Source organism: Centruroides sculpturatus, unplaced genomic scaffold, assembly GCF_000671375.1.
Source record: "Centruroides sculpturatus isolate CEXI.00-Female unplaced genomic scaffold, Cexi_2.0 scaffold380, whole genome shotgun sequence".
NCBI lineage: Eukaryota > Metazoa > Arthropoda > Arachnida > Scorpiones > Buthidae > Centruroides > Centruroides sculpturatus.
The window spans coordinates 418,799-442,939 of record NW_019384570.1 but is presented as its reverse complement, the minus strand read 5'-3'; the positions used below and the strand labels follow the sequence as shown (position 1 = coordinate 442,939).

Genomic DNA, 24,141 nt, shown 5'->3' with positions numbered 1-24,141 from the left:
TTATAAACTGTTTGAATATGACCATGCACATACAAGAATCTATTAATATTTTCTTCTGTCAGACTGAGTCGACAGCCAGTAATAATGTTTTTATACAATGAAAAACTTCTCTCAGCCTCGAACGTAGTCACAGGATAGTATTTCATCAAAGGTACATTGGCAAGCCCTACATCCTCAGGGATCTCCAACTAGACTGCTATTAACTTGGCGAAGCACAGAAAAACCACTGGTCTTGTCTAAAAGCTTCGTGCAAAGTTTGACTCTACATAAACCAAGAAGGTTTTGTATAGAATTTTCTACTGTTTAAAAATTTTTTAGAGATTCTTCAAGTGACAACCCTCTTGCTTCTAATGCTTTAATGATATCTGGAAAATTTAACAAATGGGTGCAGATGTAAACTGAAGAAGCAATTAAATGTGGATTCTCCAAAGCTTCCTTAACATCCACAGTGAAAGAACTTTCTGATTCATCAAGTTTATTGATAAAAGTTTGACAGTCACATAAATGGTCCACATAAAATACTGCAACTTTTATCCAAGTGCCTCATCTCATGAGTATGGGTGAGGGTGGGAAAGGAGTATCTGGCAAACAGTCATGATGCATAGCAGTTTGCATTGGTGTCTTTGCAAGTAGTTTCTTCCTGGAACAAATGAGGACTTTTACATCTTTAAAATGTAAATGAACTTGTTCAGCCAGAAAATGTAAAGTGTAATTCAGGCAAGTTATATGAATAAGATTATATATAAAAGTTTTTGTCATGCTTACAGAAGGCACAGTCTTCTGTAAGCATGACCTAACTTTAATTATACAACAGCATTAAACCTTCCTGAACAAATCTTGCTATCTCCTGTGCATTTGTTTTCTCCAGAAATTTACATAAAAGATGATAAATTTTATCACAGTCTTTTCTGTCAAGTTTTCCTACTATCATTAAAACAACAAATTGTCTGAATGCATCTATAGTTTCATCTACAGCAAACCATATAGCATTGTCATTAATTTCTTTGTTGATTTCTTCAAGCATTTCCTGATGAACACATGGAAGATAATTCTTCCACAGTGTTGATTCATCAGGAAGATTCTGCTTCATGTATTTTTCTAAGTACTTCCTGGGCAAGGGATGCTTCAGTTTATTCAATTCTATATTGTATCCTATAAAGATCTTCACTGTATCTAAGAAAAATATTTTTTTTGATCCTGAATTTCCATTCTTGTGAGCAGCATCTGGGACGTGCTGCTTACAGAATGCACATGATCCTCAAAATGTGATTTCTTCATGCACAAAAATGTATTTTGACGTACCTTGCAGAACACTTTTGAGCCATTCACTGTGAAGTCTCTCTCGGCTAACTTCACTTTACTCACCCACTTCAACAGAAGTTGAGACACAGGACATTTATGCTTACCCATTAAATTTCCTAGTCTATAGCCAAATATAAAACCTTGAGGCTGTACACACTTCTGAACTTCACACTGTCACCTATAATTAAAAAATAGCAAAAAGGTTACCGAATAAAATTAAATTAGCTCAAAAGATAGCCAAGACACTAATAATTTTTNTGCTTACCCATTAAATTTCCTAGTCTATAGCCAAATATAAAACCTTGAGGCTGTACACACTTCTGAACTTCACACTGTCACCTATAATTAAAAAATAGCAAAAAGGTTACCGAATAAAATTAAATTAGCTCAAAAGATAGCCAAGACACTAATAATTTTTATTTTCATCAATTAAAAAAAACCTGAACGTGTTATAAAGTAATTCAACCTGGCAACATTGTTTACAAAACGACATCTGAAGGTGTCTCTGCATTTGTTCTGAAATCCAAAATGGTTTTTTGGTACCTACAATGGCATCAAGGACCGCTTACATGACAGTATTGCTCTGAAAATTATGAATGTATTTTAAAAAATTGCAAGAAAATCCAANTGGCAACATTGTTTACAAAACGACATCTGAAGGTGTCTCTGCATTTGTTCTGAAATCCAAAATGGTTTTTTGGTACCTACAATGGCATCAAGGACCGCTTACATGACAGTATTGCTCTGAAAATTATGAATGTATTTTAAAAAATTGCAAGAAAATCCAATAAATTGAGCATTTTTGCTGATTTCAGTACAAAAATTGTAAAAAGTTTGTTTTTGTCTGTTAGAAGCAAAGTGTGTTATTTTCAGAACAATCCTCATATTCTCAGATAAATTTGGAAAATCCAGGGACTAGAATTACATTGTTAATCTATTGAAAATTAAAATTTTCTATTATAACAGATTAATTTTAATAAATATTATTTTTTAGATGTTTTGGTTTACTTATATCTCCTGGAAGAAATGTAAAACAAAGTGATATGCAGCTACTTGAAATGGTGAATATTATTTTTCTTGTATGTATGTATGTATGTTTTGACATAATATGAAATGTTAAAATATAAAAACTAGATTTGTTTGTATTTGACAATGTATGCTTCTTAGTTAGTTATCTTAATTTTATAATTAAAAAGCTTAGTCAATAGTAATTGCATTTCTTTTGTAATTAGTCATAGCTAAGAGAGGTTTTTTCTTTTATTTGTTGTTGTAAATAATGATTCATTTATTAATAACTAACTATTAATTTCAAAAGAAAAAGTTGAATGATAATTTTGGTTATTTATATATATATACACATATACATTAAAAATATAATTATACTTACAAAAGAAATTTAGTGTAATTAGTCAATTGAATCAATATGATGCAATGCAATGATTGAAATTTTAATTTTTCTTTTAGTTTATTAGAATATTGGAGACAGTCACTTTCTACTTATATTTCTCACACTTACCTCTTAATAATTTCTGCAATAACAAGATTATAATTTGCTGTTATATTTTGTTTTATAAATTATTATTATTTTTGCAATTGAAGAAAAATATGTATTTTTAACAAACAAATAAATTTATTTTTATTAAAATATATTTTTAATAAGGATTAATTATAAGGATAATAATTTAGGTTTCATTTAACAAATCATCTGTTGGATCTAAAACTGTAACTCAATTTACTGGTCATTGGAATCCAAATGAGCCTCCATTTGAAGTATTAAATAAGGAGACGCCAAAAGGTAACTATTAACCTTATACAGTATTGATTAAAAATGATACTTTTTTAATTAAACGTATTATGTAAAAAAGTTGTTTATATCTGGTTTATTAGTTAACCTGGCATTGTATTGGTACCAACAATGCCTGGTTAACAGAATGACACTGTAATTGCTTACCATTTATGAAATATTTGATAGGCTTATGCTATCGACATGTAACTAAGCACTAGAGCAAACTTTGATTTTCTAGAATGTTTAGAATAAACTTTTGGATAAACAAAAATTATTTTCTGCATGCTATATTTATCTTTTGGTGTCAAATCATGTATCATTATATTTTAAGTGTTATAATTGAATTTTATTGTTTTTAAAGTTTGTATTTTTAATGAAAAATTAAAATTCTTATTTTTACCACTATACAATAGGAATTATTTAAGAAATTTAAATATTTTAGATACAAGAGTATATATGACCGTTGCTGCCGATTTGGTTATCGAAGGCATTTCTGAACCAGTACGATTTGTTATAGAAACAAAAGCAAAGATTCTTCCACAGAATGAACGTTTCTGGTATTTTAATAAAAAGTCTCATATTGAACAATTCTACTTAAAATTAAAGGAAGTAAGTGATTATTTTACATTTAATTCAAATTTTTGTTACAGGAAATAAATCTGATACATTAACTTTGCTTTTTTTCTCTAAAGAAATTTTAATTATTTTATTTACATGACATGAAATTTGCTGAAAAACTGGTTTATTGTTTATATAAACTTAAATAGGATGTCCACTTTCAGACATCAATACAAAAAAAAGACTTGAAAACAAATTATCAAATTTTTATTCAGAAATTCAGGATTAACTTTTTTGACAAAGTTTACATTAACTTCAGTGCATATTTTTTAATAGTGTGTTTCATTCTATTTTCCATTCTACTGGAATATCAGATACGTAGTGTATGTTTTCCAGTTGAGGAGTTCTATGGAATAAGGTACCTAAATTTTGATGTTTTCAGGAACTTTTAAAAAACTTATTTTTTTGTGAGATTTGTGACAAAGTGAGTAAAGTGAAAATTACAGCAGTGAAATATCACATCCACAAAATATATTTAATATACACAATAAAACACTTAGCTGAAGATATACCTAAGTACACTGCAATAAATGTAATAATTCTTCTGCACCCAAAAAGTGCAGAAGAATTATTTTTGTTCTTTTGAGAAGCACCTCAACCTCCATAGTTTATTTCCAGCTGAATTAATTTCACATTAACCCATGTTCTCATGTTTCAAAGGCTCCTCAAGGGAGTCTTGAAAGGACATTATTCTGTAAACAATGTACAGTCAAACCTCTGGTTACAAACAATTTGGTTTATGAACACAATTTTGAATGCCATATTTGTTCTGGTTATTGAATGATAACTCAATTTCTAAACAAGCTACTTGGCAAAGCCAAGTAGCTTGTTTTTTTTTTTTGATTTCATCCTTTATTTTTTAAATGCATAAATGGTCAACTTCCTATGTTAAAGAAAGTGGATGGCCCGACCAATCAACAACAGGACTACCAATTCAGAAGTTAGTTACATGATGTGAGGCAAGCTTGGCACCACTAATCATCAATGATGTTATTTAAATTACATTTTAATGCACATATGAGAAAGATACTATTTCTGTTTTTCAAGTATGGAAATTGAATTTAAATGAGGGCTGTGGAGTCGGAGTCATCCAAAAATCCACTGACTCCGACTCCGACTCCCTTTTACTTTCCAACTTATGTATATAAAACAGAAAAGTATTGGAATTGTGTCAAATTTGATCCTCCAAGTTTTTGTTTTTTTTTTTTTTGCAAATCTACACATTTGGAGACCACCTGAACCCCAAAAAAGTCAATAAAAGGGGAAATGCACAGTTGTGTTGGCATCTAATTTGTTTAATATCTCAGAATGGGTAAAGTTTAAGAAATGAAATTTGGCACTGTAGCTTGCATATTAAATTTTGGTTCTTAATTAAAGTTGACAGAGTGAAGACATTAAGAAATATGACACATGACCCCTTCTATGAATATTTTACTCATTATTAGCGTTCAAAATTTAAAAAATAAAAATAAAACTTGTCTCTACCCTCAAAATAAGCTTTTTTTCATTTTATAACAGTACAGTAAAACCCGTTAAGATGTTCTCGCCTAAGATGTTAGAATGTGTATGGGTACACGATTTTTTTCAACCACTTTGACGCTTAATAACTAACTCCTGTGTTAAACCATCTGACTGATTTAAAACCCACAGAAATTATTAGGCTTCAAACAGGGTGAACATAATCATGCCCTCCTCCCACACAGTCTAACATCCAAGATTGTTTTTCTATCTTGAAATTTCAGTGTGTCCTGAGTGCAAAAATGTAAAAATTTCGGGGGGGGTCATTTTTTGACAAAGCAGCACTACACTTTCCCTCTGTTATATGTAACAGCTGGAAAAATAAAAATTATCGAATACATATTTATATATTGATTGTCATTACTTAGAACATAGAAACTTTTTATTCCAAAGCTAAAAGACTCTTCTATCTTTATTAGAACTCTATTTATTGAATCTTTTATTCTGAGATCACGTGATGACATCAGAATTTTTGGGTCTCTTTAGGTAACAAGTCTGCCCCGAGTCGGATGGTAAGGAAAAGTCTGAGTCGGTAGATTTTTATGCAACTCCACAGCCCTGATTTAAATCAAATTAATTAATATAAATGACATTCAATAACTCTTATTTAAATATGCTTAAGTTAAACTAAAACTAATTATTTTATTATTTTTAAATTTAATTATAATTAAAACTGGCCTTTACACCAAAAATAAAATTAATTGAAATTGAATCAATTGAAACACAATATTTTGGAATGTGTGGCTAAAGTACTTATCAGTCTTGATAGATTTGGTTATATTTCATCTTGGCAGTCAGAGTTGAGTCTCTGTTTATAGCACTTTGTAAAGTATTAATTTCAGTTCTGTTTTCAATTGGTGGTGATGGAATATTTTGCTTTTCATATATATAGATAGATAGATAGATGGGGGGAAAAAAGGTTTTGTTTTGGGTCAGGAACGAATTAATCCATTTTACATTGTTTCTCGTGGAAAAATTTGTTTCAATTTGAGAACAAATCGGTTTCTGAACAACTTTTAGGAATGAATTAAGTTCATAAACCGAGGTTTGACTGTGTGACATAAAAATTTGGCATTTGTAGAGAAGATTGTATTACAGGATTTTTCAGAATTGTCAAATTTGAGAAATAGCAATTACATAAAGCATATTTACAAGTGAGAAGCGAAAAATTGCTACCTTAATTTAAGCAAATTAAACATGTAATCATATGCACTATTTTTTTTTGTATTAGTTGGAAAGTAACTGTTAAATTCTTTTTTTTTTTTATTTCATCCTTTATTTTTTTAAATGCATAAATATATATTGTTTTTTTAGTTTATAGTAATAGTCTTTTATATTATAGGTTGAAGTAAACGCAGGTGGAGATTTTGCATATAATGTTGTTCATCTATATAATGCTAGCCAACTACAGAGGAAAAGGGCATCTCTTAAATTAAATTTAAAGAAATCCCACAAACTTGATGAAAAATCATCAGAGAATGCAGAGAAAGAATCAGATTCAGGTAAGGTCCTGTTATTAATTTAAGTCAAATGTTCTACAGTCTATCAATATAATTAGGGTTATACTGTGTTGTGGATTGACACTACCTCAGATGAATGAAAACTTGGATAAAACAGATAGCTATGGATGTTTACCACAGCACACATCAATACACTGGCAGACATAACAATGCTGGCAACAGACTGACAACAGCCAAATAAACAGGAGGCTATGGAGGGATGAGTAACTTGTGCATATATTCCAATGATTGATAACTCTTTGATCACTCACATGGTACAGTCAAGTGTTTAAAAGTACTACAGTATTTATGTGCTAGGACATTTATTAACTATAAGATTTGCTATGAAAGAAAAATACAATAACTGAAGTTCTACTGTATTTAACTTTCAAAAATGAACTACAGTAGACCTCCCTATAAGATCATAGATACGTTCCATTTTTTAGGAATCCGATTTCTTACGAGTCGTTTCAATCACAGCCCGACACGTGTCAAGTTTACGGACTACGGCTGATTGAAAGGTTTTCTTCCATAAAATTAATCGATTCTAGACTAATCCGACTCAACATTTCCAAAATACGTATATTTTTTTTGGAAATAATCCGTATAAACTACGCTATAAACAAAAAATTGTAGGATTACTTACCGAGTGTCACCATTCGACATTGCCATTGCTCAACATTGTTTTCGTCGCGGAACAGCTCAGCAAAGAGCGGCCGATTTCTAACAACTTATTTTTCTGTGAAAACTTCGTAGAACTTCGGAGACATCATTAATATAAATAATTTTAATCGCCGTTGAATAAGAAATGTTTCTTTCACAAGAAATGTATAAAATTACAGTACTGTATTAGACTTACGGTACCTAATTTACATACTGACAGACGATAGTTAGCGTAAAAATCTCCGTAGCGTGGCGCCACGCTAGACGGCGGAAATTATATATTTAATTATAACAAAGTTACAATAAGTTAATATATAATTATATATACAGTACCTAATTTATATATAATTAATATATAATTATATGTACAGTACCTAATTTATATATAATTTATATAATACTGTCCAGACGATAGAAATCTCTCCGTAGCGTGGCGCTACGGACGGCGGGAAAGTAGTTCGGCTGCCCGATGACGTTTAACGTAATTATAGGGGGTTTTTTACTGTTTTTTACGGATACTGTCACAATTTTTTCACAGTTTTATAGGAATCGTAATTATTGGGACCGTAATTATAGGGGGGTTGACTGTAATTTATTTCTGAATTATTGCAGTATGTTAATTTGGAATGTAATATGAAAAAAACATTCATGTATGCCAAAAAGAATTTTTCTAAAAGAAAATTTTATAACTAAATGAAAATTTTAATTATTGCATTTTAATCTGAAATATATTGGTTTGATTTTTAAAAATTAAAAGGTTTTCAATTGATTTTAATAATGAAAATGCTCAACTATAAACAGTCATAATGTATTTCAAAAAAATTTTAAATTCAAAATTGTCACAAAATATGCCTTGTCATTTCTTAATTTAATAAGTAAACTGTCCTGTATAAAAATTATTTTTAGTTCATTATTACAGAAACTAGTAGTATATCCATCATGGATCTCTTAGCTAAAATGCTGCATCACTTGTTATATTGAGAGAAGTAATGACTGCCTCAGATCCTAACATGAATGGCATCATTGCCCTATTTACAACTCATGCAACTGTTAATTTACATACACTACATGTCTAAAGTACATAAAAATTTAATTATTTATCTAAAGATGATAATTATATAAATAAAAATTATACTATGTATAATCAATTTCTATTGAAATGAATATTTTACAGATAATGATGAGCCCCTTCTTAGTGGTACTGGTGAGGTGAGCAAAGATTGTACTGAAGGTGAGCTGGAAGGATGGGCAGAAGTTTTAAACAAGTGGAGGCAAAATCTAAAGCACAGACCAAAACAACTAGCCTCTCTTGTACAAAAGGGTATTCCGGAAGCTCTCAGGGGTGAAGTTTGGCAGCTTCTAGCAAGATGCTACAACGATCACGAAGCTGTAGAGATGTATCAGAAACTCATTACGCAGGTATAATTTAATTTTTTTTAATGTTTCTTGTTTTTGTGACAAATATAAAATAACTTTCGAATTTTACAAACTAATGCACCATTGACATTTTACCTTGTACATGGAGTAGCAAGTCAGATACAAGTTGACAAATGCCTGAAATTATTATACGTGGCTATTTTCTGATTCAACAATTAAAAGGAAAAATATATATATCATTCAATTTGTGTGCATGCTTAAGATTAGTTTTTAGCACATATTTGCTAAAAAATTTTTAAATATATTCATTGCTATTTGTAGATAAAATTTTTACAAGTATAATGTATTTATTATTCAAACTACAGAATATTATATATAGGTGTATTGTATGTTCCTCTTCATAATAAGTAGAGTTTTTTTTTTAATTTAAAATTAAGTTTGATTTTCATATGTTCTTTATCTTTATTTAATGCAAATTAGAAGGACTTTCATATATAAGCACGAATATAATGAAAGAATAAATAAAAGTATGAATTAAGTTTTAGCTATCTGTCACATGCTTTTTATTTTGTTAGAATTCATCATGTGAAAATGCTGTTCAGAGGGATATTAATAGGACTTTCCCGGCACATGAATTTTTTAAAGAAAATGGAGGAGCTGGCCAAGAAGCGTTGTATAGGATTTGTAAGGTAATTGATAACGTTGAAAACGTTTTATATAATTTTTGCAAAAACTCAAAACTTCAAAGTTCAAGCAGTTATTTCTAAAGAAAAAGTCTCTTCTTCAGAATAGAAAAAGTTTTAAGTAATAAATAAATCATTATTCAAGTTGAATTAGATTATTTATTAGAAAATTTATTCATAAGAAATTTTACCACATACAAATTGGCTAGGTAATGTAAAATTATTTTTATTAATAAATTAAATTTTATGAAGTAAATTTTATAATTTCATATATTAATAAAATAATAATTCTTCAGCACTGTATAAATTGTTGTAATAGTTTTATACAAATTTTGTTCTTGGTAGTGAATTTTAATATAATGTGTCGTATAGAAAAAATTTTTAAATGGCAAACAAATTTTTTTTTTGCAGGCTTACTCAGTCTATGATAAAGAAATTGGTTATTGTCAGGGACTTTCATTTCTTGTTGCTGCTCTACTGTTACATGTAAGTTAGAACACATTACATTATTCTTAGTCATTTTTTTAGTATAAAATGATGGATTTAACTTTTATGACAATTAACTATCTCATATTGAATTGTGTATAACACAGTAGAACTTGGATAATTTGAATACAGTGGGTGATCAGTTAACAAACAGTTCAGACTGTGAACAAATCAGACAATGAACACTTTTGCGAAAGATTTTTATGTTTGGATAACAAACATCTCACAGAACAAACACGGGAAGAAGTGATGCTGTGTGTAAGATTTATAGAACTGTCTTTTACTGTCATAATGGTTTCTGGAATGAGCCTTTGACAGTTGTATACATAACCTTTTTGTATGCTAGTTTATTTCTGTTCTCTAAATTTTTGTAAGTGCTTTTCTTTTAAAATAAAAAGTTCAGAAAACTGATAATATTATGGGTCTAAAAAGAGTGGAGTGTCAAGAACTGTGCTTGCCATAGAAACATAGATAATAGCCGAGATAGAGAGTGGGCAGATGATGTCTGATGTTACAAGGCAGTAGGGCTTGAACAGGTTTACAGTTGGCACAGTCTAGCTAAGAAAGACATAATCAAGAAGACTCAAGCAGCTAGAGGAGTAACAAAAAATCACATCTGAGAAACAAAGATATGCCATTCATGATAAAATGGAGGGTTTGCATTTAGTTTGGACAAAAGAAAGGGAAATGATAAGAGGGTTAACTATCATTCAAGAGAAGGGTAGAGAAATTTTTGAAGAACTGAAGAAAAACTCCACATTCATTACATGAGGAGAGAGAATTTTCTGGGTGGTTTCTAAAGTTTAGAAGGAGATCTGGTAATGTATAGTCTGCTAGTGCAGATAAAGAAGGTGAGAAAGTCTGTCTCAAATTTCAAGGAAGAATATTGTCCACAACAAATTTTCAGTTGTGATGAAACTGGTATACACTTCCAAAATAAACCAAACTGTACCTACATCACAAAAGATCAGAAGAATATTTCTGGCATAAACCCATGAAAGACTGATTGATGTTACTTTTGGGAGCTAACACTAGTGGTGATATGAAGCTTAAACCTCTTCTTGTCCATCATTCTGAGAACCCTAGAGCATTCAAAAAAATTCCATAATTAAAGAAAGACTGCCAGTGATGTGAGGTCAATTGTAAGGGCATGGTCAGGCAGGCTTTTTTCAAAGACTGGCCATTTAAAGTTTATGATCCAAGCATCAAAGATTACCTTCAGATCAATGGATTGCCATTGAAAGCACTGTTGCTATTGGACAGTGCACCAGGACACCCAAAGATAATTTGCTGGAAGACTTTCCCTGGCTGATAGTATTTGGAGGCAGAAACTGAACTATTTTGTTGATTCAGCCAATGGATCAGGAGGTCATTATGGGTTTCAAGAAATTGTACATTCGTGCACCGTTTCCTTGGTGTTTTGAAGCATGCCAGTTCTTCTCAATGATAACATTAAAAATATTTTTGAAAGAAAAATTTGATGTTCTTGAAGCTATCCAACTCATTCAAAAGATGTGGTTAGAAGTCACTCAATGACAGTTGAATTCTGCTTGGCAAAAGCTGTGTCCATTCTGCATTTGGAGACAGGTTGATGTTCCTGAAATTATGGATGAAGTTGTGACAACTGCTAGAGATCTGGAATTGAGGTTGAATGAAGATGACATTGAAGAACTCATAATGGAACATGAAAATGATCTGACGACAGAAGAACTTGAACTCTTGAATGAAGAACATCAAAAAACTCAGCGAGATGTGTTCTCTTCTGAAAAAGAAACCCAATACTGACATCTGCTATTAAAGATCTTTTGAAGAAGTGGGAGGATGTCAGAACAATGGTCTTAGAATAGCATCCAAACCAGGTTGAGGTCAGTAGGCTTGGGGATCTCTACAACGACAATATTATTAATCACTTCTGAAAAATCCTGAAGAAGAGAGAAAAGCAATCAACATTGGACAGATTCTTTAATGCCCTACAAATAGAAAAAACATGACTGATGAAAATGCAAGACTGTTTATATGTAATAACAATAATGCATACATACACATAATAATAAATTATATAATTATTTACTTTTTGTATATCCAGAATGAATGAGTCAAATTCCCACAAAAATCTATAGTAAATCAATAATTGATTAACAAACTGTTTGGGTAATGAACATCATCTTTGAACAGATTATGTTCATTAACTGATCACCCCCTGTATTTCCTCTGGACCCTTGAATTTCCTATAAAAGTGATTAGAGGAATTTTTTAATGAGCAGTTTTTAAAAAAATGAACTTGGAATATTTAGTGCCCAAACAGACATTTTATCTAATGTTTGAAAAATTCTAGAATACAGTCTACAGCATGTTTCTTAGGTAAATTTTTAAGTAAGTCAAAGCTTTTAACTTTAAGGAAGGGAGATCACAGGATGTGGGAAAACATCTGAAGTTCCTGATTGTATAATTAGTTTTTTTTTTCCAGAGTAGATGAATAATAGTACAGGTGCAGTAGTTTTAATGCTGCTGTTTTTACCACTAGGTAAATCACTTAGCATCTTCAAGTACTTAGCGTTTTTCTTTTTATTTTCTGTTCTTTAACCTGTTATCTGATGCTCCACCGGTCATACTAATTAGGGCCATACAGAGCAATCCGACTGCCTGATGTTGCTATAACCAATGTGTTTCACTCAAGGTTAAATTATCCTGGCTTTGTAAGATGACGTTTTACATACTAGTGGTGGCCTCTCCCACACATCTATAAAGTTGGCTCCAACCACCAGCGGTCTTATGACGCTGAACAGCCCTAACTGTTATGACTGCCGGTGCACCATATGGCTCCGCAGGGCCCTAATTAGTATGACCGCCAGCTTGTCAGATAGTAGTTAACTTGTTAATCCAAAAAATATGTATTAAATTTATCTATAAAAAGTTGGTACAGCACTGTTTTCAGCAAGACTTGTATAAAAAATATATAAAGAAAAGAAGCAATTAGTTTTACTATATATCAGTTTTCATCAAAAGTGAAAACTGAAACAAATATGTAAACACTATATATATTTATATTTTTTGCAGTCAACTCTATTACAATTAATTAATGGAGACTGTTCTGACCCTGTTTTTTTTTTCTTTCTTTTATGCTACACATTGAGACTCCTCTTTCTTAGAGAGATTCTTGTCTCCTTATGGTTCTCAAGAGTCCAGCTTTGCAACATCATCCTGGCTATGGATGTTGAAAGCAACATTTTTTGGATATCAGATTGTCTGCCTTTATCAGTACAAAATTATGGGTGGCATGACAAATCACAGATATGAACTAGTACAAAATTACAATTTTCTGTTTTCTTTGGGTATTGCCATGTGTTCCTTGCACATCCTCCTCTTCTCTCCAGTTATTTCGCTGTTCAAAAATTATAGGATTTTTTTGAGACAAAATTATCAACATAAACATGGTAACCTATAACTAGGGTTATCTAGTAGAAAATATGTGAATTAGAACTTCAATTAGCTTGCATATATCCTTCTAGGAAATGCTGTAATAGATAAGTTCTGTGAAATTCATGAGTCGATAAATGCCCAATCTGCTAATATAAAGGTTAAAAAATAAATTGACAAAAGTACTTTATGTAACATTGCTGTAATGTATTATATTTTATATACATATTTTTAATGCCAATATTCCAACTTGTTTACTTCAAAGTTTTGAATAGAATTTTTTTGCAGTCCCTTCATCTTCAAATTACCCAAGTTCTACTGTATATACAAGGTGAGTCAAAAGTCCCTTGCACCCTTTTCATTCCAAAAGTACTGAAGATATATTAATGCAGTTGCATAGAAAGTTAAGAATCAGATGGAACCTTTTATTTTTCATAAATTTAAAGGTTCCAGCCGAAATGGTTTTAGGATAATTAAATGGCACTCTAACTTTGTCACTTTTATGTTACCTCTGCTCATTAAAAAGTTACAACATAAGTGATTTTGAAAATCATTTAAGGTCTACAAAAAATGCACCATCCAGCTTCCTTAATACATCTTCAGTACTTTTGACTCACCCTGTATGTAAGAAAATATATTAATTCAGAATGATCAAGTTTATTCACTAGTAATACAGTAGACTCTCCCATATCCAAACTAATGTGGGTGGAAATGACCTGGATAAGGGAGAGTGATATAATTTTTAAACAAGACCGTAACATATGCACATAAAGCATGTTTGTTATAACTTTGATGCTTATTTTTGAAAGTATTGTGTTAAACTTGTTTGTTTTGTTATTCTCAATTTGCTGACAAGCTGCTACATCACACCAATGTTTCATCATTATCATGTCAGCAGTGGTTCATATATTGAACTCATTTACAAACATCAAGCTACCTTAAAAAAATTTTTATAAATGTACACACTGCAGTACAGAATGGTAAGATTTGGAGTAGAATACAATATTTTCAAAAATTTTTGATTGTCTTTGATTGGATCAGATGTGGAGTCTACTGTATATCCTAAAGCTTTGTATATAATAAATGGTAAATAGATTTGTTGATATTCCAAGTTATAAAGTTTTAACTATTTTAAGGTTTGAAACAATATTTTATAGATAATCAATAAACTTCAAGTAATTGAAAAATTCATTACAGCACTTCATAGTCAGCTTTTTTCTTTTTTGTAACATTGAAATGTATTCTAACAGGTAATGAAACAAGAGTTTCATATTCTGTTTGATTTTTCAGGTTGATGATAAAATCAATCTACTGCTAGTTTGAATAGTGATGATTCTTGGCTTTGGGATTCATTTTGGATAATAAATTTCAATTTACTACATCCATAGACATTTACTACAACCATAAAATTATGGTTTATTAACAAATCATTATTTTATTACAGCAGTTACACATTCATTCAATTTGTGTGTCATTACAGACTTTCATAATTGCACAGTTTTTAATTGGTAGTTCAGTTATTTGATGGCCATAGCACCATGCATCAAGGAATTTTTTGTATGCAGTCTGTCTCATGTCAGGTCTCATCCTTATTGTGGGTTTCACCAGGTGGTTAAGTGGAAAAAAGGATTTCTTAATGCTATTGGAGCTTAAAAAGCCAAAAAATTGTTAATTTCACAAAATAAGGGTGTTATAATATTGAAATAAAAACAATCTATTGTTAATTTTAATAGCAGAAATGGTATCTAAGAATCATTCACTATTTTCTTTTGGTGTTTGGAGTATATTATATTATATTAATTCATGCCATAGACACTTCTAAGTTTTGAGCCTAAATTATCAGTCATAGAGAAAAACAAAATTTTTGTTTAATGAATTGCAGAATATACTGAAGTTATAAAATTATATAGAACTAGAAGCAATAATAGATTTTGTGTAAAATTTGTTTATCATGTTTATAAAAATATGTAGATAGAGATGTAAGTTTTTATTTTCTGAACATGAAGTTGAGTTAACATAAAATCCAATGTGCACACTACTCAGAGGCTATTCAAATATTACTTTTCTAGATTTCCATTACAATTATGTATTATTCTAATCTGCAAAAATTTTTCACAAAACAATAATGTTAGTATACAATCAAATTACAGGGAAGGAAAACACTAAAACAGGAGAGGTTCCTCAAAGACTCATTTCGTATAATCACTGTCTTGCCAATTATAATCCAGTCCGTCAACTTCATAACTCTTCCTTTGCACAGTCCTGTCATCACTGGTCACCTTCGTATTCTTCCTACAATAGCACTTCTCTCAACCCTTAGTCCTTATATACCCCTTCTGCTCCCCCACTGGGTTTGTCCCTCCAGGCCTAATGGGCAATGGAACATTCTGGAAACTTACAAAGGCTTCGTAACTGACAATTTAATATTTTGCTCATCATTTTCAGATGTAATTGTCACAGAGAAACTGATCCTCTTAAACTTGGTTTATCAGAAAATAGTCCAGAAAAAAAAATGTGATGTCATTTCCTGTCTGAAATCCATTTAATCCAAAATTTTTAGACCAAAAGGAAAAAAAAATTAATTTCCAATTTTTTTTATTACATCAATTGGAATATGATATTGTGATGACCTAAATTATTTTTTTATCTTTTCCTTCCAATTTGAAGCTGTTGAATAGTGTTGCCTAAAAATAAAAAAATGTTTGACTGACTGGATTTTATCTTGATAAATGACAAACTTTATATTGACAATAGTACTTTGGTAGTGCTGCATATTTTATCAGCCACAAGAGCCTGGAAACAAAGCATTTAAATTTAAAAAAGTATAGCATTTTTAACATTAAATTCATTCAAAAGAAAGAATCAATGAAGAATCACACTGCATTTTTCTAATGTTAAGATGGCCACTGTGACCAAAAACAAGTTTTAGCTGTCTTTCCAGAAGTTTAATAAAACAAAGAAATAGTTCGTTAAAGAAAATTCAGACATTTTTCATAAGATGTTGAAAATCAAAACTCAAAGAAAACTGCAGGTTTTAATTACTGTGTTTTACAGCATATAAAACACATCCCCATTTCAGCACTGAATATTTAGTGCAATTAAGTCATCCCATGCTTTTGGCAATTTATCCAGAATACAATAAAATAATTTTGGGACTAAGAAAAAAAATTTGAATACACACTAATAAAAAATTTAGCAACAAGTTACATAACTTTCCTGGCTGTTATGAGATTTTAATAATTAAAAAGAAATTGAAATTATATGTAGTATTATGAGATGTTATAAAATAGCAAAGTTTTTATAACAATAATTAAAAATATATAATGGACTTTATAAAACTCATCTCTACTGTCAAAATTAAGATCTGTAAATGCTAACAAGTAAAATCATTATATCCAACCCCATGCAAAATATGACACGTGTTCCCCTCTACCGCCTTTCCCTCTCGACCTTTCATCACAAAAATTTAATTAATAGCATTAATGCCCCTATACACAAGCTACCCTGCCAAATGTTATTTCTTAATCTTTACTTCATCTTGAGATTTTAAACAAAATAGACACCAATATACACACACAGGTTTTTTTTACTTTTTTGGGTTAAGGTGTCTCAAAATGTGGAGATTTGCAAAAAACTGAGGGTAAAATTTGATACGATTTCAATTCTTTTCCTTGATAGCCAAGAAAGTAGTAAAAAAAAACTTAAAAGAGGAGTTTAAAAGAAGTTACTTACAACTAAAATTTACTGTTAATCATAATAGATCATACATACAATTTGGGAAATTTATTAGACACTTCACATATAAGAGACAGATGACTTATGTCCAAAAAATAGGCCCCAAAACGCAAGTATTATATGCCATAAAATACATTAATAAAACTTTTCCATGAGCCTGATATTCTATAAAAAAAAATGACATGGTTGACAGTCAGTTTTATCATAACCAAAATACTTATCGGAAAATAGAAAACTGTCCAAATATTACCTATTCCTGATACCTAATAATTTATCACAGTTTAAACAATTGTATGTTGGGGCTGTGGGTTAAATGATTTACATGAAAAAACTGGATAAACAATACAGATTTAAACTTTAAGTATATTTATGATAACAATTAGAAAAAAATCAAAAATTAAATTATTGTTTTATAAAAAAAAAAAGTGTGTCCTACATGAATGAGTATATATTTTATGTTCTTATTTCAGATGCCAGAAGAACAAGCTTTTAACGTAACAATGAAGATTATGTTTGACTATCATTTACGTGATTTATTTAGAGATAGCTTTGCTGAATTACATTTGAAATTTTATCAATTAGAAAGATTGATGGAGGTATAGTATTAACATCAAATTATGCAGTATTAAAAGTTTGATTTTAGCTTTTATTTAAACCTTTGAATTTATAATTTATTGTGGCTAGTTTTTATTAATATTCTTCATAAATTACAGAAATCTCAATTATGAGACTTTGTTATATATTAATGCAAACACTCATTTATAGTATTGTAAGCATTTTTAGTAATGATTACCATAGATATATGACTGAATATTTACAGTATCAGTACATTCACATTTAATTTAAATTGAAACAGTTTCAATTTTCTTCAAAAGTTTCAAATGAAATTCAATTTTAATTTTAGGTTTTTGTCTCTTATTTGTGCAGAAATATGATATTCAAAAATTTGTTAAATTACAATAACTTTAAATTATACATCGTGTTTTGTAAATTCTCAATCATCGGTAAGTTTTAATAGTTTTGACCAAATATTTACTTTATTCAGTCCAGCAGAACTTTACTGGAAATATAATCATAAATTATATGTACTTTACTTTATAGACTTTAAACAGGCATTTGACTCAATCAACATAGAAAAGTTATTGGAGATTCTGAGACAAAAACCTATAGATAACACTATTCTGTGCTTTCTGGCAAATCATTTAAACAACACTAACAGAATAGTAAAATACAATAGTCTTGCCACAGACAAGATAACAATGAAGAGAGGGGTAACACAAGGCTGCCTGCTCTCACCCCTCAATATATAACTTGAAGAAATAGCAAATAAGGCACTGATTGATTTGAATAGTACTAGTGAGGTTGAGGCCAAACTTTTAAATGCGAAAACGTGTACGTCAGACATTCAGCACTGCTTTCCTATAAGCCTAGAAGTTTGGCAATGATGTTTGGGACGTCGAGCATGATTCCACTGACTATCCAAACACCATTGTCAAACTTCTAGGCTTATAGGAAAGTGGCGCTGAATGTCCAACGTATATGTTTTCACATTTAAAACTTCGGCCTTAACTTCGCTAATAATTTAAACTATTAGAAACATTGTATTAAAAATATACTGTATGTACTCCTCTGTGTTTTTATTTTAAAGTAATTTCTTTAATAATTCCTATAATAATTTTATTTAAATTGTTTAGGATCAGATGCCTGATCTGTACAATCATTTTGGAAATTTGGGAATAGAAGCGCACATGTTTGGGTCACAATGGTTTTTGACTTTATTTACTGCTAAATTTCCTCTCAATGTAGTATTCTACATCCTTGATTTGTTTCTTCTAAATGTAAGTTATAAGACTAAACCTTCATATTTTTTGTGGTAAGTTTTAACTTATAACAATGTAATTTTTTTTATAGGAAATGGATACAATATTTCAAGTTTCTTTAGCTCTGCTTATGGTAAGAAGTATTTTTATTTTTTATAATTTAAAAATATTTAATATAATTTAGCTGGCATAGCTTTTATAGGTTTCTAATTTCTTATTTTTACCCTGTTTTTATAATGTCTTTTTAACAAATAACAATAAAATGATGATATGTCAGTTGTATATGAAGACTGATTGTAACCTATTTGATTATGCACAGTCTCCAGCAGATGACATTAAAAACTTAATGCTTTTTCTATGGAAAAATTTTTTCCAAAACCTTTCAAATGGAAGCAGATGGACACAAAAAGCTGTTTGGTTCTAAATGTTTAAAATCAAATTTTGTACTTTTCTACAAATTTTTTAAAATTTGGATACAAAAAGAATTCTATCTGCTTCTGTTTGAGAGTTTTTGGAGAAGGATTTTTCCACAGAAAAGCTTTAAATTTTTAGCACCATCTGCTAAAGATTGTAACCTCTTTGGCTATTCACACAATCAGCCTTAAATAACCTTCTTATATTACAGTGAACAAAAAACTATAAATATTAACAAATTCATTTTGGTTTTACACTAAATTAAATCAGTACTGTATTTTCTACTTAGGTTTTGAAAATTGAATGTAAACCAACAGATCTTTTGACCAGTAAGTTAAAATTAAAAAAAAAAATCAAAACCTTACTTTTGGAAGGCTAATATGTAATTGAATAAAACACCTTTCGAGAAGAAAAAATCAATTCCTTAAGAATTGATAATTTAATAATTACAATTTTAATTAAGTACTTTAATTGAGATGGCACCTAATGCTTCCCTCTAGGGTCAAATTGTTTGGTAATTTATTATTAATGTAACAGTTATATAGTCCGATGGCATGTGGCAGTGGTTGGCTTTGTTATTATAATAATGTTATATGGCTGTAAATGCCCATTTAGAAAGTCAAATTTTTATTTGTAATACTTTATATGGATGAAAAATTACACAAAAGGTGGAAATGCCTTCCAGCAAAGTTGCAACATGGTTGTTGTATAAATACGGCAAAACCATTCTGAGTCAAAGTTTAAGATCATGTACTGTACATTGTTTGTTTTCTGTCAAAGGTTAAAGAGCAACAAATTTAAATTACATTTTTCTATTTAAGATTTATCCTCATTATTATTAAATACAGATTTATTTCCTTTAAGATGATTTACAATAAGTTTTAGTAAAAACAGATCATTAATATTTGAAAGCTACCTATTTATATTTCAACTGCTTTGATATCATTAATATGAAAAACTAAGATACTCTATATTTTCATTGAAATAAAATCTTACTATTATCATCTTGTAACAACAAGAAGATAATCTGCTGTCATTAAATGCACCTATTAAATCATTTTTTTCATCTGGATGTCAATTTATAAAGAGAATATAAGAAACATATTATTTTGTTTATTGTTAGAGTATATAAATTACTTTTAAATCTTCATTGAAATGAGACGTTACTTAATAACAATATTTATACTAACAACTTTGGACATGCAAGTATTTAAGTAAGCCTAATCATGATTTTTTTCTTAATTAGCTATCTAGGAAAGAACTGTTGGCATTAGATTTTGAGGGTGTTCTCAAACATTTTCGAGTGACCCTGCCAAAAAAGTACCGGTCGGAAGAAAGCGCACAGTATATGCTTCGAACTGCAGTCGGAGTTAAGGTGAGTATTGTTCTTTTACATGTCTTAATTTTTATTCTGAAAATTTGGTGTTATATTGTGCATTATCGAGACAAATGTTATAATTCAAAACCTGTCTTTGCATTTGATGAGTCAAATGCAAATTAGCTAGTGGGTGTAAGTGAATTGAATTGAATAATAATTTTAAGCTGTGTAGAATTGTAAACAACTCATCAATCAATCTCTTTGGCTTAACAACTCAAGTGTAAGATTTACAATATTAAAAGTTTATGAAGACGGGAGTGGTCCTTTCATAAACTTTTAATATTGTAAATCTTAACAGAAATATAAAATAAAAAGAATTTTGTTCCAAGTGTTGAATGCCATGGATGGATAGATAGATATCTGTCTGTGACTCTTATATACATTAAAGAATTTGGGCAATAGCTAATTCACAGTGATTCTTGTGAGACCATTAAAGTTTAATAACATTCAGGTACTCTGTGCAGAGACTGCACAGAAAACTGGGTACTGCTGTTTAACTTAATCCATAGCTCTATGGCTCTGAAGTCTGGTGGCAGGAAGGCATTCACTCATAAATTTAACTGTTCCAGTATAGAGAACATGTGGACAGGTCTCCATACTATATGGAATAATAATCTGAAAAGGAGGATGCTGCTATATAGTAACTTTTTGTCAGCCAGATCTCTTTTTCCATTCAAAAACAGTTTCAAGTGCTCATAAAACTACCTTTGATATATTTAGGATAACAAGTTTATTCTCAATAAGTAACTTTGTTGCCTTTTTTGTTGTTTGCAGAGTATGATTCATTGTTAACTTCTTGACCAGAATATCTGAGTCTACCTAATCTAGAGGTGTTTTGAGTGAATGTCAGACTGAAGTACGGATTCAGTCAAGATGCAAGATTTCACCAAAGCTCAGCAGGTACACCAGGTTAGGGTGACTGCCTTAAACCAAGAACCAAAATTATTCCTGACAAGAAGTCAGGACATTAAACAGGTCTTCAGCAACCTCCTCTGTCAATGTCCTGATTGCTATACCAGTTTCTGCTGTAGTTAAATTTGTATCCATCTGATGCCTCATTGTAAATTCCTGAACTGAGAACTCATCAACTACCAAACATCTCTGTGGTAATGCTGATCCAGGATGAGCTACAGAACTTTAGAAAATGATTAGATCTGATGGCAGTATCTTTTAATTTTTATTAACAACCTGTCAGGAGACTTTGTTGTCATTATCAATAATTCTTTAGTCAAAACATGTATGAACAGTGGAGCTACAATTTAATATGTAAAGCTCAAAAGTAATGTCTAACTAATGATTGTAGCCATTTCTCACATGGATCATCATTGGACATTGCTGAGCACAAATCAAGCCAGTTTAATGGGGAAGACTAACAACTGTATAGAGTATAATTTCATCATTTTGAAGCTGTAATATTTAAATATGAGGAAATTAAGCAGAAGTGTTATTTGGTCTCATTAGCTGTGCAAAAAAATGAAGGTGGCAACAAATGTTGAACCAAAGGTATTCAATTATCTGGAAAACCTTGGTCATTTCTACTAGTTTGTGAATAAGCATGAAGAACTCTGGAAGCTCAGCTCTGTTACTATAAGTTGATGAATAGTATTGAATGTTCTATAGATGATGGATGTTTGGTCCAGATATTGGTAAGTCAAAGTTAATGAGTAGGATAAAGAGAAGACTGGTTTTATCCTCAAAATAAACTTGATTAGTTAATTTGCTTCCTTGGTATTACTGTTTAGATGTTTGTGTCAACATAATTCAGTAAACTGATTTTGCAACTTAACCACTTTTTCAAGACTCCTAGGCTTTCAACTCAACCTTTATTGAATATATTTTGAACAATTCATATGCATTTCAAGCCAACTTTGAGATTTTTTGGCTCAACTCAGTGAATATAATCATAAAACAAATTGTATACATTAAAAAGCAGACTGTTCTAGATCTCATTGGTGTATTATAAATGGCATCACCAATGTATACATTTGTTTGGGTAGTTTTAATCAATATTACTAGTAAGTCATTTGTGAGATTTAAAAAACTGGAAATAAACATCATCTGTACTATATTACTCAGTACAGAAATGTACAGAGTTCTGAATACTTACGGCAATCAATGCAAACATATAACCTTTTGAGAAAACAATATATAATCAATTTAACTAGTGTCTTACAGTGTTTAAATGGAACATTGTCATCAAAGTAACAAACAAATGTACTCTTTGAACTGACTTTTGCCATTCAGAATTCACAGTTTGACTAGTCCAACTTTTAAATGGTATAGGGATGCAAGCAAACCTTAATCAAAAAATGAACCATTGTGGTCTTTTCAAGGAATAGACAGTAGTATGAGTAGAGAACTAGATTTCAAAAACACAAAATAATTTCATTGTCATAGGACAAAGAATGTTGTATGGATTGAATTTTTAATAGTATTGTTTGTATTTATTTGCAGATAAAAAAATTGAAAAAATATGAGAAAGAATACTTCATTCTGAAGGAGCAGGAAAAACTAAGAGAAGATCCCTTGGAAAGACTTAAGGTGTGTTAAATACCTTTAGATGTTCTGTACAAATTATAAGGTCTAGTGCATAAATATGAAAGCAAATTCAGCAACATAACATAATTATTGACTTTCATGCATATCAGCAATCCCTGGATCTGTTCCAACATAAATCCAGGGCTTACTTAGAATGTTTAAGACTAAAACATGACATTGACAAATATGTAAAGATGGTATTTAGAATTTATTTTAAAAAGTTTTTGTAGTTATATTCTGAATATGTCTATTTTCATCTGAGTCATTTCATGCTTGACCTCCTCCATTTTTCCCGTACACTATAGTAAGATTGGTTTAAGACTAAGCTAGTATTTGTAATAGCGGCAGCTCAAACTTGATAAAGTAGATAAGAAAAAATTATTTTCAGTCACCCTGTTTGAAAATTACTGTCTTAAAATATTCAAAACTAATACAGTGGTACCTCAGGATACAAATGCCCCAGCATACAAAATTTTCAGGATAGGACATGAAATTCCAACATATTTTTGCTCCGGTACGAACAAAACTCACCATACAACATTACATTAGTTCGCAGTGCCATTTTTTATTAACTTCTGTTCATTGGTCTCAGTCCGTGTGTTGTTTGCTTCATTGTGGAAGGATCGTGCTCGATAAAAGAAATCTTGAGGTATTATGAGAAAGTGACTGATTTTATTGAAAAGAAACATCCTGAAAAAGATCACACTGGCAATATTGCTGCTCGGAGTAATGACATTTGCCTAAGTCATTTGAGAAACATTTTAAAAAGTAGGCAAAGCCAAACCTCTTTGGATAGATATTTTACCAAGTGACCTCTATCCAGTGGAAGTGAAGGAAAGAAAGCAAAAAGCAGTGAATAGAAGTTAGAAAAGATTAAAATATATATATATATTATTTATATATATAT

The 24,141-nt window shown here is 30.3% G+C and overlaps 1 protein-coding gene across 1 annotated transcript in view; it reads left to right on the top strand.

Annotated features, from left to right (window-relative positions):
- LOC111624147 (rab GTPase-activating protein 1-like) overlaps nucleotides 1-24,141 on the top strand; it is a 67,778-nt gene that overhangs the window by 18,952 nt on the left and 24,685 nt on the right. The window contains exons 6-17 of the mRNA XM_023366942.1: nucleotides 2,297-2,363; nucleotides 2,989-3,097; nucleotides 3,531-3,697; nucleotides 6,567-6,726; nucleotides 8,561-8,805; nucleotides 9,339-9,452; nucleotides 9,858-9,932; nucleotides 17,555-17,680; nucleotides 18,779-18,922; nucleotides 18,996-19,037; nucleotides 20,565-20,693; nucleotides 23,151-23,237. Coding sequence (XP_023222710.1) covers nucleotides 2,297-2,363; nucleotides 2,989-3,097; nucleotides 3,531-3,697; nucleotides 6,567-6,726; nucleotides 8,561-8,805; nucleotides 9,339-9,452; nucleotides 9,858-9,932; nucleotides 17,555-17,680; nucleotides 18,779-18,922; nucleotides 18,996-19,037; nucleotides 20,565-20,693; nucleotides 23,151-23,237 — 1,465 coding nt within the window. The remainder of the gene's footprint in view (nucleotides 1-2,296; nucleotides 2,364-2,988; nucleotides 3,098-3,530; nucleotides 3,698-6,566; nucleotides 6,727-8,560; nucleotides 8,806-9,338; nucleotides 9,453-9,857; nucleotides 9,933-17,554; nucleotides 17,681-18,778; nucleotides 18,923-18,995; nucleotides 19,038-20,564; nucleotides 20,694-23,150; nucleotides 23,238-24,141) is intronic.